The sequence below is a fragment of the Arachis ipaensis genome, chromosome B03 (genome assembly GCF_000816755.2).
Source record: "Arachis ipaensis cultivar K30076 chromosome B03, Araip1.1, whole genome shotgun sequence".
Lineage (NCBI taxonomy): Eukaryota > Viridiplantae > Streptophyta > Magnoliopsida > Fabales > Fabaceae > Arachis > Arachis ipaensis.
In genome coordinates this window covers 1,623,275-1,641,793 of record NC_029787.2, presented here as the reverse complement: position 1 = coordinate 1,641,793, position 18,519 = coordinate 1,623,275, and the positions used below count along the sequence as shown (strand labels likewise).

The 18,519-nt window shown below is 35.4% G+C and overlaps 3 protein-coding genes across 9 annotated transcripts in view; 2 read left to right on the top strand and 1 right to left on the bottom strand.

Annotated features, from left to right (window-relative positions):
* The window catches only part of LOC107629371 (cytochrome P450 71A1), a 40,511-nt gene that overhangs the window by 16,456 nt on the left and 5,536 nt on the right, over window positions 1–18,519 (top strand). The window contains exon 3 of one of the 7 annotated variants that reach the window (XM_021117695.1): window positions 16,801–16,918. The exons of 5 other annotated variants lie outside the window; for them this stretch is intronic. In XM_021117695.1, coding sequence (XP_020973354.1) covers window positions 16,801–16,918 — 118 coding nt within the window. Of the gene's footprint in view, window positions 1–16,800; window positions 17,065–18,519 lie in introns of all 7 variants that reach the window. One more of the 7 variants, XM_021117696.1, reaches the window with a different exon arrangement.
* LOC107629370 (cytochrome P450 71A1-like) lies at window positions 257–3,675 on the bottom strand. Its single transcript, XM_016332150.2, has 3 exons — window positions 3,145–3,675; window positions 2,035–2,490; window positions 257–1,043 (listed from the first exon to the last, which is right to left on the bottom strand). Exons 1-3 carry the CDS (start codon window positions 3,649–3,651, stop codon window positions 429–431), a joined length of 1,578 nt encoding a protein of 525 aa, XP_016187636.1. The 5' UTR covers window positions 3,652–3,675; the 3' UTR covers window positions 257–428.
* LOC110269872 lies at window positions 7,236–8,065 on the top strand. Its single transcript, XM_021117701.1, has 3 exons — window positions 7,236–7,420; window positions 7,511–7,677; window positions 7,767–8,065. The coding sequence occupies exons 2-3, from the start codon at window positions 7,518–7,520 to the stop codon at window positions 7,922–7,924; spliced, it is 318 nt and encodes a 105-aa protein (XP_020973360.1). The 5' UTR covers window positions 7,236–7,420; window positions 7,511–7,517; the 3' UTR covers window positions 7,925–8,065.

The window sequence follows — 18,519 nt, the reverse complement described above, 5'->3', positions numbered from 1 at the left end:
ATAGAGATCAGATTATATTTTTTAATTATTCTCACTTGGATGTATTCATTCTCAATTAGGTCTCACTTGAATGTGTTCGATTTTAATATTGTATCCAAAATTTGTGTTCAAGTTCAATTATGTTCTTAAAAAAGTGAATTATATATATATATTGCAGGGATTAGTTTTAACTTTTAATGAGTTATTATCCGAAGTGGATCATCGGTTTTGACCCACACATTTGTATTCTAACTTCAAAAAGAGATTTTTAGAACTCCAACTAAAGCTCATGATGTGTAATTGACAGCAGAATAACACTGAATCACTTTTACAAACATTAGGGATACAAATAGAACAATTTAAACATTAGGAACACAAATAGAACTTATCCCAAACGTTAGAAAACAAAAACGATATTTTACTCCTCTTATTGTTACAACACATTAAGCCTAAGAACTAAGAGAGTATGGTATGGGTTGAAGATGGAGTGAGACTTTCTTACTAACAGTGAGTCCACACATTTCATCCATGTCTATGTCACCTTCATCTTCACCATGCAGCTTCCAATCAAACCAATATAGAAGATTAGCAAGAACATATCCGGTAGAAACAAGCCCAAAAGAAATTCCAGGACAACCTCTTCTCCCAACACCAAATGGTATTAATTGAAAATCCAACCCTTTTATATCAACTTGGTTGTTTTCAAATCTCTCAGGAATGAACTCTTCAGCCTCCTCCCACAATTTTGGGTCTCTTTGAATCGCCCAAGCATTTATAAACACTCTAGTTTTTGGAGGAATATTGAAACTTTGTACTTTCACACTTGAAGTTGTTTGCCTAGGAATTAAGAGAGGAAGTGGAGGATGCAATCTTAGAGTTTCTTTGATCACACAATTCAAATAGTTCATTTGATTCACATCATTTTCTTCCACCTTTGATTTTCTCCCCACAACTCTCCTTACCTCTTCTTGAGCTTTCTTCATGGCTTTTGGGTTCTTGAGGAGCTCAGCAAAAGTCCATTCTAGAGTTGTTGAGAAAGTATCACTTCCTCCAACAAACATGTCCTGAAATTATTAGAAAAACTTTTAATTTGTATAATCATCAATAAAATAATTAATTTTTTCTTTTGGAATGTGAATGTGATGGAATGAATAGTAGCATAGGAGTAGCCTTCTCTATATATAGATAATAGATTCATGACTTTATTGTTTATGTTTTCTGCATTTATTAGCATATCTTGTGGTTTTGTAAATTTTATTTATTTAGAGTTGAGTGAGAAATAAATTTTTGAGAATTTATATTTGAAATAGATTAGTCTTTAAAAAAAATATTAATAAAATTTTTTAAAATAATAAATATAGACAAGTTAGTTTAAATTACGAGTTTTTATTAATAATTATAGGAGATAATTTAAGGATATTATGCCTACATTTATTATTTTAAAGGACTTTATTGATACTTATTTTTTGAGTAAAGTATATTTTTTGTCCCTGAAGTTTGATAAAAGTTTCAAAAATATTCCTAAATTTTATTTTATTTTAATTTTGTCCCAAAAGTTTTCGATTTACATCAAATATACTCCTGACGGTTAATTTTTCAAAAAATTTAAGACCAATTCAACAACAATTTCATAAGAATAACCCTTAACACAAGCAAATCAAGCATAATTTTCATGCATTATTGTTAGATTGGTGTTAATTTTTTTAAAAAATTTAGCCGTTGAGGGTATATTTGATGCAAATAAAAAACTTTTGGAACAAAATTGAAACAAAATAAAATTTAAAGGTATTTTTGAAACTTTTGTCAAACTTCAAAGACAATAAATATACTTTAACCTCATTTTTTATACAGACTAATCTATTCGAAATATAAATTTTTAAAGATTTATTTATTAGTTTACTCTATTATTCTTTTTTCTAATAAATATATTCTTTTAGAAATTGAAGTTTGTTGTACATATTAGTTTTAGAATTACTACGGTGAAACTCATATAGTAGTAAAGCTCATGTAATAATAAAATTATAAAAATAAATGGGGAGAGAGAGAAAGAGATACCACTAAGATTGCTTTGAAGTTATCTTGAGAGTCCTCAAACTCAAGCATATTATTCTCTTGAAGTTCAACAAGTATATCAACAAAATCTTTCTTCTCAAAATGATCATCACCTTTCTTCTTCTCTTTATTCCTTCTCCTGATGATGTGTTCTTCAATTACATCTTCTAAGAAAGAATCAAATGCTATAGAAGTAGCATTCATATCTGATATCAAACCTCTAACAGAATCAATCCAACCAAATGAAGGGAAGAAATCTTTCACACTGAAAGACGAAAATTGTCTCATCAATTTTCTTCCAAGCTCTCCGAAATTTTTGTCGTTACAATCTTTTGGAGTATTATACTTTTGTCCAAGAATACATCTTGATACGATGTTGTTTGATGTTGAAACTAGCAACTCACTTAGATTCACACAAGATCCTTTGTTTCTTACACATGATTCACGTATTCCACCCACCTAATATGTTGTATCCAAACATGTAAATGTATTAAATTTCACTTGATTTTCTCGAACCAAATATATGATCATTGTGAGTAAATATAAATATAGTTTAATTACTCTGTTAGTTCCTATAGTTTCGCAAAATTTTTAATTAGGTTCCTATACTTTTTTTTTTAATTGAGTCATTGCACCAAATTTTTTTTTAATTGAGTTCCTACACTTTTTTTCCTTTTATTTGAGTCTCTGCACCAATATTTTTTTTAGTTGGATCCCTATACAATTAAGCCAATTACTACTAAGAGGGAGCTAATTGAAAAAAAAAATTGTTGTACGGACCCAATTAAAAGGAAAAAAAGTATAGGAACCTAATTGAAAATTTTGCGAAACTATAGGAACCAATAGAATAATTAAATATTTATTAATTTGCAAAATAAAAAATTCTACTAATGATGACCAACATGAATATGAGTATAAAATCATAAAATAATAAGCATTTATATAATTTATTTATGATATGGTGTTAAAATTTTTATAATTAAAAAAAATGATCTTTATTAATCTAAACATAAAACAAACTAAAAAGATATTTATGCAAAAATTACCTTTCATGCTAAAAAAATAATTTTACACGAGAAAATATGTTAAAAATATAATTATTTGTCTACTAACCAATTCGGCAACCTCTTGTTCGCGAACAAAGCAGAAAGAACGAACCCTTTTGACGCTTAAAAGTTCAAGAACACAAATTCTTCTTTTTTGTCTCCACTCTTCACCATATGGTACAAAACCCACGTCCTTACATCCATAAGTAAAAATATTTGCAGCCGTAGTTTGGGGCCTATCGGAAAAAATAACATCATAGTTCTTGATGATTTCTCTGGCCACGTCTGCGGACGAAACCACCAGAGTTGGGACTTGTCCCAACTCCAACAACATTAGAGGGCCATGCTTCTTTGAGAGTTCATGGAAGGAACGGTGTGGAAGTGTTCCTAGTTGATGAAGATTTCCAATGAAGGGTAGCTTTGGTGGGCACGGAGGAAGGTTTTGATTGTTTTTTGTTCTTGTGAAATTAAGAAACAAGAACATGGTGATGATAATGAGGCCAAATAATATTGACACGTAAAGAGTTGAGTTTTCCTCATTTGACAATTGCTTTAGAACTGAGACAAGTCCCATTATTTCTCAACTTCGTGTGGCAATTATTATGGTGCAACGAGGTAATATATATACATAATAAAAATACTATTTATATTCCAAAATTTTTAGTGACTGATTTTAATATATGTATACATAAACATGTGTAACTTCTAGATGTCTTTGTATGATTACGACGTTTATGGTGTTTATGAATAATTTTATCTACACTTAAAAAATATACCTAAATTATAATAAATAATTTTATGAATTTATTGATAAAAAATTATAATTTTAACCAATATCAATTTTAATGATAAAATTCTTTTAAAATCAATACAAAATAATTTTGCATAAATTTTATTTAATAAATTCAAAATCCTAAGGTATTTTCTCAAAGCACTTTAGAAAATTATCATCAAGTAGTAATTTCTCACATTTTGATTATGCAGTCGGGCCACAACTAAATAATTATAGTTGGTTTTCTTGAAAAGGTATAAAAATTGATTTTAAATTTGGAATGTATCATAAAAATTTTAATAATGTATACTAAGCATAGTTATCAAACCCGGTTTGATCCGGTCGGTTCGACCAGAACTCGGTCATCCGATTACCTGATCGGGCCGAGCCACACGTTGAACCGACCATACAATGGACCCGGTAGAACTCGGTTCAATCCGACGAGTTTTGACTAAAACTGGTGACCCGGACGGGTTATTTGACCCAGTCCGGGTAGTGCATTTTTTTTTTAATATCCTAAACCTAAACGGCGTCATTCTACTATCCCCTCCCCCTTTTCGTTGAAACTGAAAGCCTAGGCTATCCCCATTTCCCCCATTGCCTCACCCTCACATCTCTGATCTCCCTAATGGCATATGAGACAAATCTCTTGAGAGTTGAGTGAGTGTCTGAGACTGAGTTCATCAATCGGCCTCATTAGTCACCGCCGAAGTCACCAGTCACCGCCGATACCCCCTCAGCCAACCTCGTCTCTCCGTCTCTCCGTCACCCTCGTCGTCACTCTCTGTGGTGTCGTTACTTCTCCCGGCCGTCACTGCTTCTCCCCTCACCTCGTCGTGTTCGTTGTTATATTGGTCGTTTGTGGGTTGTGCTTCTTCTGCCTCTACTTCACCGCTTTTGCTTCTGTCCTTTGTCGGTGCCTCACCTGGTCGTCAGAAAGCTCAGAGTCTCTGTTCCCTGAGGTCAATGCCTCTGCTATTGACCTATTAACTATTGTTATGGAATTGGAATTTGTTGAACTTGATATATTAGTTAAAATTGTTCTTGAATTGCATTGTTGCTGGTTGGTATATTAGTTAAAATCTATTCTTGAATTGGTATATTAGTTAAAATCTGGTTGATATATTAGTTAATTTGTTCTTGAATTTTAGTTAAAATTGCTGTATTTTCCCTGTTGCTGTTGCTGGTTGCTGTGTTGGTAATTTGGTATATAGTTTTTTAGTTGCTGGTTGCTGCTAATTGCTATTGTATTTTACTGGGTTTTTTAGAGCTGTTGTTGTCTATTGCTGGTTTGTTTAGACTTTAGAGTTGCTGTTAGTTGAATCAGGAAACTTTGGTGAAATGGTGGTGGTTGATGTGTTGCTTAAAAACTGATTTAAGCAAATCCTTTGTTGCTGAAAATATATATTTTTAGTTTCTTTGCTAGAATTTTAAAAATTGCTTCATCTCAAACACCATCAGAAACGCCACCATCTCAAGAACAAGCATCATCAGCAACTCCTACCCATGATCTTACCACTAAAAGAGTTTATAATAATAAAGGAAAGACTGATCCAGCTTGGGGTCATTGTAAATAAATTGTGGAAAAAACAGGAAAAATTACTATGATGTGCATATATTGTGACAAACTTGTTAGAGGAGGTGAGATTAATCAATTTAAGTATCACTTGGCTGGAAAAGAAGGAGATGTTGAGAAGTGCAAAAAGGTTCCACCTGCTGTTGCTCATCAATTTGGGCAAAATATTGAAGAATTTATGAATAAGAAAAGGAAAACTCAAGAAAATTATGCAAAAAGTTATGGAGCATGTGATGATGTTGAAAGAGAATTTGATAGAATGGAAGAGCTTGAAGCACGGTAGCAACAACTCCAACATTCAAGGACAAGGTTGCCACCACCTGCATCTAGGAAAGGAAAAAAAAAACTACTGGAATAGAAACTTTTTTTTCCATCTTCAACAACACTTGGAGCCCAACCAACGATAAAAAGTGTATTGCAAAGTAAAGAAATTGTGGAAAAATGTGACATTGCCATTGCAAAGTGGATGGTTGATGCTTCTGTGCCATTTAATGCAGTTAATTCAGCATATTACCAACCAATGATTGATGCTATTGCAAACATGGGTGCAGGATATAAAGATCCAAACTTTGGTAGAGTTCGTGGGTATTTGTTGAGTAAGTTGGTGGAGGATGTGAAAAAGATGATTGAACAGTATCGTGAAATTTGGAAGCAAACTGGATGTACTATCATGGCTGATGGATGGACTGATCCTTGTAGGCGCACTTTAATTAACTTCTTGGTTTATTGTCCTAAAGGAACTATCTTCCTAAAGTCTGTTGATGCTTCTCATGCCTCAAAGACTGCTAAATTATTGTTTAAGCTTTTTAAGGATGTTGTCAACTTTGTCGGTCCTAAAAATGTTGTTCACATAGTGACGGACAATGCTGCAAATTATGTTGCTTCTGGAAGGTTGTTGGAAGCTGAATTCCCTAAGTTGTATTGGTCTCCTTGTGCTGCGCATTATATTAATTTGATGTTGCAAGATATTAGAAAGTTGAATGAAGTCAGTGAGACATTTTCACATGCTTCAAAGATTACTAAATACATATATAATCATTGTCATCCACTGTATCTTATGAGGAAGTTTACCGGTGGACGAGAAATACTTCGTCTAGCTCCAACTCGCTTTGCTACCAATTTCATAGCTTTGCAAAGTATTCTGGCTCAAAAAGATGCATTAAGAGCTATGGTAACTGCTAAAGAATGGACAATCTCAGCCTACTCCAAAGAAGCTAAAGCTAAAACATTTGTGGATCAAGTTTTAGACTCTAAATTTTGGAATCAATGTACAGATGTTGTCAAGCTTACTGAGCCACTTGTTCGCGTGCTTTGTATTGTGGATAGTGAAGATAAAGCTGCAATGGGTTTTCTTTATCAAGCTTTTAATATGGCTAGAGAAGAGATGGTGAAGAGGTTTCGACGAAGAAAGAAGATTGTGGAGCCTTACTTGAAGATTTTGGATACTCGTTGGGATTCACAACTTAAAAAAAAATCTTCATGCTGCTGGCTATTGGTTAAATCCTGCTTTTCGATTCAATGCTGCTGAATTTGAAAAACATAAGCAAACCACTTCTGGCCTACTAGATGTAATTGAGAAATATTCATATGATGATCCAGAATTGAATACTAAGTTGACAAGTGGGAAGAGAATATATTCTAATGCTGAAGATGATTTTGGAAGACAATATGCACTGCGTGAACGAAGCACAGTGATGCCAGGTAAATATATTTATTTAGTTTTATCTTTCTTTATTTGTTTATTTATTTAAAAAGGCTAATTGTAATGCATTGCCTCTTTTGATTTTAAGACCAATGGTGGAAATCTTATGGAACTGGAGCACCAAATTTACAAAAGTTAGCCGTTCGTGTTTTAAGTCAAACTTGTAGTTCTTCTGGTTGTGAGCGAAATTGGAGTATTTTTGAACACATCCACACAAAGAAGAGGAATCGGTTAGAACATTAAAAGCTTAATGATCTTGTTTTCGTTCATTATAACTTGAGGCTACAACAAAGGTATCTTCTATAATTATTTATCTAATTTTAAAATGTATTGTTCATTAAAATTAATCTTTAGTTTAATAATTACATAACTTGATAACATAGGAATCTAATGAGAAAGCAAAGCTATGATCCAATTTGTCTTGATACATTTGATGACCATTCGGATTGGATATTGGAAGATTCACCGCCGTTTTTAACTCTGGAAGAGGTTGATGCTCTACGAAATGATTTGGCAAATATGTCCATTCAACCAACTTTGGATGATCTTGGTAAATTCTTCAATTGCTTGAATATTTTAATTGCAGTTGCTATTACGAATTATTCTTGATATTGATTTGTCAAAAATACAAAAATGTAGATCAATTAAATTTGGAAGATGACCAAGATAACGATGGACCAAGTAACAATGCTATGGAAGATATGGATACAAATCAAAATGAGGGAAATGTTGATCAATCTCCTAATTTGCCCTATGAAGATGTTGATGCTAACTTTAAGCTCACCCCTTGGACTTGATTTAATGATTATGTTATCTTTAACTTGCTCTTGTTGATTTAAATTGAGAACATATTTTATACTAGAAACTAGTTTATTAACTCTTCTTTTAGATTATTAGTTATGTTTAAGACTTGATATTTGATTATTAATGTTTTTAAGACTCACATTTTAAGTTTTAAGACATTATTTCAATTTTATTAATATAATTTTATATTTTTTTTTAGTTATGACCGGATTAACCGAATGAATTAGTGACCCACCGGTTGAACCAGTAACCCAGTGACCCGGTCATATGATCGGGTTGATAATCGATTCGGTTCTAATAACTATGATACTAAGTATGATAACCGCGATACTTTAGTCTTCATAAGTTATTTTTGCACTACGAGTCTAAAATGGCAGCTGTATATGACTGGACTCCAATAATAAATATTTTTCGATTTTATGTATATACTAAAATGAATCAGTTACTAATATAAAATATATATTAAAATATAAATATATAATCAAAATATCTGTAGTTTTTTTTTAAATCTTTACTCAACAAAAAAAAAAATAGCTCTTGTTTGTTGGATTATGTATTTTCTTGTTTTGTAATCAATTTTGATGACAATGCCGAAAAAATTGTTTAATAAAACAAAAAAAAGTGAAATTACTCTTCTCCTCCTACTAAGACATAAAATTTTGTGTCTAATCATTATAATTCACACTTAATCACAACTTTAAGTAATGTCATCTGTCGTCTGTCTATTCATCGGTCAAAATTTTAACTAATTTTAGTCACCTAAAATAAAATATAATTATCAGAGATGTAACCTTATAATAATGCACAAAGAATTCAAGCATGCTTATCCGGATTAAACTATTTAAATAAATATTTTAAATTCAGATAATACTATATTTTTGTCCAAACACAATTTTCATTATGTTCTATTAGATCCAAGTTTATCCGTAATATTGCCACCTTAATTTCAATAATTGCCTTTTCATTCTAAACGAGTTAAACGCTAAAATAGTCTTTAAAATTCACAAAATATACCAATTTGGTCCTTAACTTTTCAATTACATTATTTATGTCCTCGACATTAAAAAAAATGCACTTAGTTGATCTTTTCTCCTTTTTTCATCCAAACTCCTTCCTGGTGGCAGTGATGTGGCAAATTTTTGCCATGCTGGACTATGAAAAACGGCGTCGTATTAGGTTTTGGCGCTAAAATAAGAAAACAACGCCGTTTCAAGTATCTATTTCGGTAAAAGCTATGAGAGCATGAGAGAGCAAAATCAAGAGTTTGTGAGGTGGGAAAACACAAGGGGGGATATCTACTCAGAGCAAAAATGGTAAAGATCCTAGGGTTTGGAACAAAGAAGAGTATCAACGCTTGGAGCTTGATTCTTTCTCCATTTTCGTCGACAACTTGCCGGAAGATATATCAAAAAGAGAACTTTTTCATATGTTCAAATGGACAGGCAGAATCATCGACATATACATGTCGCGGAAGAATAAAAATGGTCACGTATACTTGTTTGCTTTTGTACTGTATACGACAAAGAGAGGAGCTTTGAAGGCTGTTAAAGATATGAACAGTATGGTACTGAGAGGCAAAAGGTTATTTGTCGGAGATGCGAAGTATAGGAGGGGAACTGGGGTGCAACATACAAAGGGCCAGGAAACAAAGGTGATAACCAGTCACGATGCTAGAAGCAGCATTCCACAGACAAAGAAGGCGGGTGTAGTTGAAGCGAACGTGGGGCGGCAGACGTCAGATGTACCTGTTAGGGATCCAAAGGATAATGGATGGACAAAGAAACTAGAAGTGCCGATAGCAAATGAGAATGTCGTCTGGCTGCAGAGAAGTATTGTCGGAGGTACGAAGACGGCAATTGATTTTAATTCATTAAAGCAAAAGATCTCTAGGGAATGGCCATGCGTGACATAGGTAAGGGAGTTGGGGCATATAAAGCAATGATAACGTTTGACACTGTGCTTAGTGCTGAAGAAGCTTACACTTTTCGAATGAACGAGTTATTGAAATTGTTTTATATGGTGTGGAGATGGGACGAGGCTGAGAAAAGCGAGTCTAGAAGAGTTTGGTTGGAGTGTTCTGGAGTTCCTATACATGCATGGTCAAGGAACACCTTTCACAAAATAGGAGAGCAATAGGGTGAAGTGGTGGAATGTGATAAACTAACGGAATCATGTAATTCATTCAGTGTGGGTAGAGTCCTAATTGATACATGTGCATTTGATATGATTAACGAGTGGATTCGTGTTATAATAGGCGCAAGCAGGTTTGATGTCCTTGTCAGAGAAGTGGGCGGAGAGGTATATCGGGAGGAATACTTCCAAAAGAGGGAGGAGGAGGCACGTGACAGGCACATGATCAACGGAGAAGAGACGCAGCATGAACGAAGGGTGGTTGGTTGGGATCAAGCGGCTGTGATGATGATGGTGGACCACAGAAACGATGACCAAGGAAGGGACAGGTTGGTAAATTCATGCCTAGATTTGAATGAATGGAATTACAAAAATTCAAAATATTCTCGGGAGAATGGTTATCATGCGGCATTCAAGGATACGGAGGACTCACAGGGATTATACGAAATTAATGGGGAGATCGACTCGGAGGATACGGTTTCAAATGTTTATGAACAAGGCTATACAAGCCAAACAGAAGGTTATACAAGGAAGGCTAGTGGGTTGGGAGCTATTAGGCCCAAAAGGTTTAACATGAGACAATTCGGTGGGCTGAGGGAGAGAGACCAACGGACTAGGCTTGCTGTTGCAACTCCTGAGCGGGTTAGGTCTGACCCGGAACCAATGCTAACCCAGAAGGCACCTCCTAACCTGGATCATGTTGGTGAGAGCACGGCGCCTGCAACCTGCGGTATGACAGCTACTGGGAAGTGCCGCGGGGGGGAGGAGGCCAGTCAACTCCACGCGTCGGTGCCTCGGGAGACATGTGCAAGACCCATGAGGCAAGGGCAAAAATCATCGGTTGCGCATCACGAGCCTGGGCGCGCGGGTGATGCGAAGGGGACCGTGGAGCTGCGACACGGTAGGGAGGGGGCATTGGACCGCGATGCGAGATGGAGGCCGGAACACGGCAGGCGGTGGTTGCGGGGTCTGATGAAGGGACGAGCAGGGTTGTGGAAGCCACCGGTGAGGTGAGTGACCGAAGGTAGAACAGGGAGAGGACGGGCTTGCAAATTGAAACTAAACACACTCAATGGATTAAGGAATAGGTAACTGTTGCTGGTGTTCACCAAAACTGCAGTGCACCAGAGGCCGAACCACAGACTAGCCGTGAGCCAAGATTAGGAATGGAGGAGGGGAAATCTTGATGGACGAATTGGCTCAGGCTATTGGTAATGGACTAGATAAGGAGCGCGGGACTGGTGTAGAATCAGATGCAGGGATGGAGAATGACTTGGAGAGTGGTAGCAATCCAGACACGGAGGAACAAAGGCTGACTTGGGAGGAGGAGATGGCTAAGAACAAAGAGACTTGGAAACTAGAAGTAGAATCAGGTGCTCAGTACAGTGATGAAGATGATATTATGGCGATTTTGCAGGAGCAGAACGAAGCTATTGCTATGAAACGACGTCAGGCTAAGCATAAAGAAAAGGTTCGCAGAAGCCGGCCAAAAAACTGGAAACAGGTGTGTAATATTTTGGTTAAATGATTTTCAGTGCTTGGAACATAAGGGGGTTGGGAGGAGCTGCAAAAGTTAGTATGATAAAGAATTTTAAAAATAATTTTAAGTTGGATATGTTGGGTTTGGTAGAAACAAAGAATGAGGTACTGACAAAATTTGATGTTACTCGTATATGGGGTAGTGACAGAGCGTGTTGGGAGTTTGTAAGTTCCATCGGGTCTTCTGGAGACTTGTTGCTAATATGGAACGAAACGGCCTTTAAGATGTATAATTGCTATAAAGGGGATAGATGGTTGTGTTTAGAAGGGATCGTGACAAAAGATAACTTTCATTGTGCTATTTGTCTTGTGTATGGGCCGCATGAGAGAGCCGAGAAAATCTCCATATGGGAAGAATTGAGTTTTATTACAGGTCTGTGTCAGGTGTCGTTCTGTTTTTCAGGGGATTTTAATGAAATATTGCATTTGGAGGAAAGGAAAGGAGCGACTAATTCATCAGCATCTGCAATAGAGTTTAGAACATGGATAAATGAGATGGGGTTGATCGATCTGGCACTTAACGATCGAAGGTATACATGGTTTAGGGGACAGTCGTGCAGTCGTATTGACAGGTGCTTGGTTTCTCTAGGGTGGCTTGATGCGTACCCGGAGACACGTCTAAAGAGTGGTCCAAGAGGTTTATCGGATCACTGCCCTTTGATATGGAAGACATCAGAAGATTTGATGGCCCAAGACCTTTCCGTAGCTTGGACTCATGGTTTACACATGAAGGATTATTGAGTATGGTGAAGGAAAAATGGAGGGAATTAGGAGATACGCAATTCTTATCGAAGCTGAAAGCATTGTCAGAACCTCTACGTAATTGGCATAAGCAGCATTTTGGGGATATGGCTGGGAGGATAAAGAGGTTTGAGGAAGAAATAAGGAAGGTGGATGATATGGTGAGTAGTGGACGGTATGATGTTACAATTGAGGCAAGGAGAAGGGCATTAGTGAGGTGCTGCGAAAAGTGGTATATAAGATAGGATATGCACTGGAAGCAAATGTCAAGATCAAGGCAGGCCAATGACATGGATAGGAACACAAGGTACTTCCATAATATTGCTTCTGCAAGGAGAAGAAATAACAGAATTGAGGCTTTGGTGATCAACGGGAGGTTAGTGAGAAATCAAGCAAGAATAAAGGTAGCGGTCAGGGACTATTATAAACGTTTATACCACCAGGAGGCATCCCCAAGGGTGAGTTTTAGGGATGGTTTAGTTAATCGTTTACAAAGAGAGGAAGCGGAAAGCTTAGAGGTGCTACCATCAGTGGAGGAAGTGAAAGAGGCAGTTTGGGACTGCAAATCTTCCAAAGTGCCTGGGAGTGATGGATACAACATGAACTTTATAAAAAAGTGTTGGAATGAGATTGGACAGGAGTTCACTGCAGCTGTGATGAAGTTTTTTGAGACAGCAAGATTACCAGCAGATGCTAATGTCACTTGGGTAGCGCTGGCTCCGAAATTTGTTGGGGCGAAGGAAATGAAAGATCTTCGACCCATTAGTATGGTTGGTTGTGTCTATAAAGTTATCTCTAAATTGTTGACACGAAGAATGAAGAGTATAATGCCATGCTTAGTTGGGGAATCACAAAGTACCTTTGTGAAGGGGCAGAAGATACATGATGGAGCTTTAATTGCTTGTGAAACTGTGCAATGGTTGAGACTAAGGAAGAAGGCTTCAGCGATTATTAAACTGGACTTCCAAAAAGGTTATGATAGAGTTAAATGGTGCTTTGTTGATATTGTGCTTGAGAAGATGGGCTTCGGAAGAACTTGGAGGGCGTGGGTTAGGGAATGTGTTACATCGGCATCTATTTCTGTTCTGATAAATGGGTCACCATCGAAACCATTCAAAATGGAGAGGGGAATACGTCAAGGTGATCCCTTATTGCCGTTTATGTTCGTCTTGGTGGTGGATGTGCTGAATAGAATGATCAGTGAGGCGGTTAGAAATGGTCGAATATCTCCTCTATTAGTTGGTAGGGATAATATAGAGCTATCACACCTACAATTTGCTAATGACACTATATTATTCTGTCCACCGGAGGAGGAGACAGTGAGAAACTATAAGAGACTTCTAAGGTGCTTCGAAATGATGTCTGGGTTGAGCATCAACTTTGAGAAGTCTAACTTGATACCTGTAAACTGCAGTCAGGAGTGGGTTAACCAGATGTGTCAGTTACTCGGGTGTCAGGAGGCAGCTCTACCGGTAAGGTATCTTGGCATTAGTCTAGGAGCGAATCCGCGGTTGGTGAAAACTTGAAAGCCAATTATTGATAAGGTGGAAGAGAAACTCAGACTGTAGAAAGCAAAGGTTCTTAGCAAGGCTAACAAGGTGGTTCTCATCAAGTCAGTAATTAACAGCCTTCCGATTTACTACTTGAGTTTATACAAAATGCCAAATGCGGTTGTAAGGAAAATTATCTCTTTGCAGAGGAAGTTCTTTTGGAGAAAGAACGATGGTCGACCTGGTATGACCCTAGTGAAGTAGAAAATGGTCCAGACACCAAAGAAACTAGAAAGATTGGGGGTGGATGATATTGTTGTCTGAAATATTATTGTTTATGTATCTTATGATACAAGATATGATACACAATATAAAAAAGATGTTGCGGTGATTTTAGCTATGTTGTTTTATGATGGAGATTAATAACAAAAATTACTGCGGAGGAGCATTGAAGTTTTGCTGTTACACATGGTATAATTTTATTTTAGAGTAAAGGACAAATTCGTCCCTAATCTTTTTTTTCGTGATATTTTCATTCTCAAGGATTTGAAAATACTTTAATATCCATGATTCCCTAAAAAAGTGGACATATTTATTCCTTTGTTAGAGTCGTTCTGTTTGACCTGACGAAAAATGGTGACGTGGTTCCCATGGCGTTGACCTGGCCGTTACGGGCTACCACGTGGGATAGACTTTTGAAAAGATGACGTATTAGTCTCCAGAAATCAAAACGTCGTCGTTTCTCCCCCACCCCAATCTATAAAATCCTTGAGCCCTAAACCATCAAACCCCATCATAGGCAAGGTTTAGGTCGAGGAAAACGATGCTATATATTGATTGTGACGGATGTTGCAGCTCGTGGCATTGATATTCCGTTGCTTGATAATGTTATCAATTGGGACTTCCCTCCAAAGCCTAAGATATTCGTTCATTGTGTTGGAAGGGCTGAAAGGGCTGGCTGTACTGGCACTGCTTATTCCTTAGCGACATCGGAGGATATGGCTTACCTATTGGATCTTCATTTGTTTTTGTCGAAGCCAATAAAAGCTGCTCCCACCGAAGAAGAGGTCTTGCAGAATATGACTGGAGTAATGTCGAAAATTGAACAGGCAATGGCAAATGGAGAAACTGTTTATGGCCGATTCCCTCAAACAGTCCTTGACCTTGTTTTAGATAGAGTTAGGAAAATTATTGATACTAATGTAGAATTGGAGTCATTGCAGAGAACATGTAACAATGCATTCCGTTTATATATGAATAAAAAACCCTTACCATCCAAGGAGTCTATTCGAAGAGCAAAGGATTTGCCACGTGAGGTTCTGCATCCGATGTTCAAGAATGTATTGGAAACTGGGGAGTTAATGGCCCTAGCATTTTCAGAGCATTTGAAAAAGTTTAGGTGAGTATAAGATTATATACAAATTGTCTAATGGCTTGATCATTTTATCATAAGTTAACTAGATCGTGTAATTTTCAGGCCAAAGCAGACTATCTTGGAAGCTGCAGGGGGAAGCAGCTAAATCAAAGCATGTACAGGTAGTTTGTGTTTCCATTGACTTAATTTTTGGTGTGTTGTTTCATGGTTGTTAGTGTCATCTCACACATATTGATATCCATGTTAATGATCATTCATATTCCATGATATATCATCATGTATGAGTTTACAATGCCTGCCCCTATAGCTAGCAAGCCACTAGGAATAATATCTTTGTGATTTTCTGGCTTTCATCATTAGCTAGTTGTCTTACCATATTACCTTGACATCGTAAATGACGCATAATTGCAGGGTCCTTCCGGTCAATGGGTTGATGTGATGAAAAGGAAGAGAGCCATTCATGAGAATATTATAAATTTGGTTCATGAACAGATGACATCGTAAATGATGCATACTTTGTTGAAGGAGGGCTCAAGGATTTCATAGATTGGGGGTGGGAGAGAAACAGCGACGTTTTGGTTCCTGAGAACTAATACTTCCTCTTTTCAAAAGTCCATCCCACGTGGTATCTCGTAACGGTCAGATCAGGAGCCACGTTACTATTTTTCGTCAGGCCAAATGGAGCGACTCTAACGGAAGGATAAATATGTCCACTTTTCTGGGGGGGGGTCATGGACATTAAAGTATTTCTCAATTCTCGCGGACGAAAATATCTGCAAAAAAAAAGGTCAGGGACGGATCTGTCCTTTACTCTTTATTTTATTTTGTTGTTTTGTGATCCAAAAATTCATAGACGACCATGGAGATAGATTTGAAAGGTTCACTCGTCCAAAAGAGATAAGAGAGCTTGAATCACAAACCATCCGTCGTCAGCCATGGATTCGTATGATGAAATCAGTTTGCCATCAAGTATCACACATTTTTTTTTGTTTTATTAAACTAAACATTTTTGTTTTATCATAATAGATTCTTCTCGATTTTTAAAACATCAACTATGTTAGTATAGACTAAAATCAGTTACTAGAATCAGTCACTAATATAAAATACACATAAAAATATGAAATATATACTAAAAGTTACGCATGTGTTTATATACAAATATATAATAACTAATTTTAATAATTAATTTTAGTTTATGCATAACATGATGCATATAAAATTATTCATGAACACTCAAATTGCATATTAAGGCAGTTTTGTTAGAAACAGGCCTAGGAACTTTGAGATTGTCAAAGGTATATATTCTGTTCTTACAGTATTCCCTCTACATACATATACTAACACTTAATCCTATTAATAGATAAAGATTCCAAAGATTAATTACACCTAACACTATGACTAAGTCACTGCAGTTACCTTAGCCTTAATAGATTTCATGACTTACATGAAAAAAAATACAATGAAAGTTATTTATTGTTTAAAATAACTTTCAAATATTTATGTTAAGACTGAAAAAGTGCTTAAATGCTTAATTGTTATTATTATTGTTAAGATAATCTACAATAAATTGATTATGCATCTTCCTTAATTGTAGGATCTGTTAGTTGCAGGAAGTGACAGTATTTCAACAACTATTGAATGGGCCTTTGCAGAACTTGCTAACAATCCAAAGGTCATGAAGAAAGTACAAGAAGAGGTAAGAAGAATTGTGGGTGGAAAATCCAAGATAGAGGAAAATGATATAAATCAAATGAAGTACATGAAGTGTGTAATCAAAGAAACTCTTAGATTACATCCACCAGGTCCATTTTTAATTCCAAGAGAGACAGCAAATAGTGTGGAAATAAAAGGGTACCACATTCCCAAATATATTAATTTAGTGTCTTAAAACACAATATTTTTATTTGTAAATATTTTTTAAAAAATTTAAACTGAGAATAAAAAATATATAAATTTATATCTCTTTTTTTTGGTTGTCCACGGTATCTCCCAGTCCGACAGGTTTAGGACTGATCCGTCGTGGATCGAAACTCCATTTAAGGATCTACCGCTAGCCAATGGGTTGCTACATGCACAAGGCAGAATTCGAACCCCCGACAAGTTTAAGCGGACGAGTGAGCTGACCACTCGACCAATCTAAGTTGGTTATATAAATTTATATCTCTAACAATGACATATATGTATGTTAAGTTTAAAGAACTAACAAAAAAATTAATTGATGATAACTAAACATTATTAGTGGATTAATAACCCGATTAAGTGTAATTTAATTTACTTAATGGTGCAGAAAATTAATACAAAGCATTAAGTCCAATTGGATTCAAACTTCAAAGTCCATTTCACTCCTTCAAAGGAATAATAGCTCATCTCCAAAGAAGAAGGAAAGAAAGAATCTTGGCTGGCCCAATAATAAACTAATAAAGTCCAAATGATAAAAAAAATTTGGATGATTAGTATGAAAAAATAAATTTGGATCAAATAAAAGCAAAGGATTTAACTGGTGATCCAAGTCCATTCACTCAACTTGGTTTTTAAGATTGACAACTCCATTTATATTTGAACTAAAAATAAGCCATCCAAACTAAATTCTCTCTTCTCTCTCTTCCTTCTTTTCTATCATCCACATGAAGTTCAGAAAGAAAACAAGAAAAAAAATCTGATTAGAGCTCAAATTAAAAGTGGATTACCATTTTTAAGTAAAAAAAATTATGACTTTAAACAAAGATCACATATTAAGACTATAACAAAAAAGAAAATTTTATTTGTGTTTCATCGGAAAAAAATTAAAGAAATCCTTCTTTTTGCATACAGCGAATGAGAAATAATCACTAAAAATAAAAGAAATTACTGAAATCATTTTAAAAACAACAATTGAATACATTAAATTTTTATTGCGACAAAAATTAGTTTTTTGTGATGATAATGAATCATACCGTTCAAATAATAAAAAAAATTTCAGAATTTCTTGACTTTTTATTTAATATTAAATAATTTAATATATTTAATTATATTATAATTTAGCAATTCTCAAACTATCAATAATATCAACTTTTGTAATCACCGTTCTTTATTAGAGATATGAGATAAGTTACTTTCTTGGCTTTTTGTTCCTTATATTATTTATTGGCTTTTGCAATCTAGTGACTTACAGGTGTATTTTTCTAACATTTTACTGTTATTACTTTATTACTAGATCATATGTTATGTTTGATAGAATTTTGTTCTCACTATGCTCCTTTCTTTTATATATATATATATACCTACTTTACTATGTTATTTTGTCTTTATTTTTATTTTTTTTTTATCTAAATGG

Coding starts and splice junctions, on each gene's coding strand:
- LOC110269872 (XM_021117701.1), top strand. CDS start 7,518: ATGAGAAAGCAAAGCTATGATCCAATTTGTCTTGATACATTTGATGAC. Junction 7,678..7,766: donor ACCAACTTTGGATGATCTTG/GTAAATTCTTCA, acceptor ACAAAAATGTAG/ATCAATTAAATTTGGAAGAT.
- LOC107629370 (XM_016332150.2), bottom strand. CDS start 3,651: ATGGGACTTGTCTCAGTTCTAAAGCAATTGTCAAATGAGGAAAACTCA. Junction 2,491..3,144: donor AACAAGAGGTTGCCGAATTG/GTTAGTAGACAA, acceptor ACAACATATTAG/GTGGGTGGAATACGTGAATC. Junction 1,044..2,034: donor ACTTCAAAGCAATCTTAGTG/GTATCTCTTTCT, acceptor TAATAATTTCAG/GACATGTTTGTTGGAGGAAG.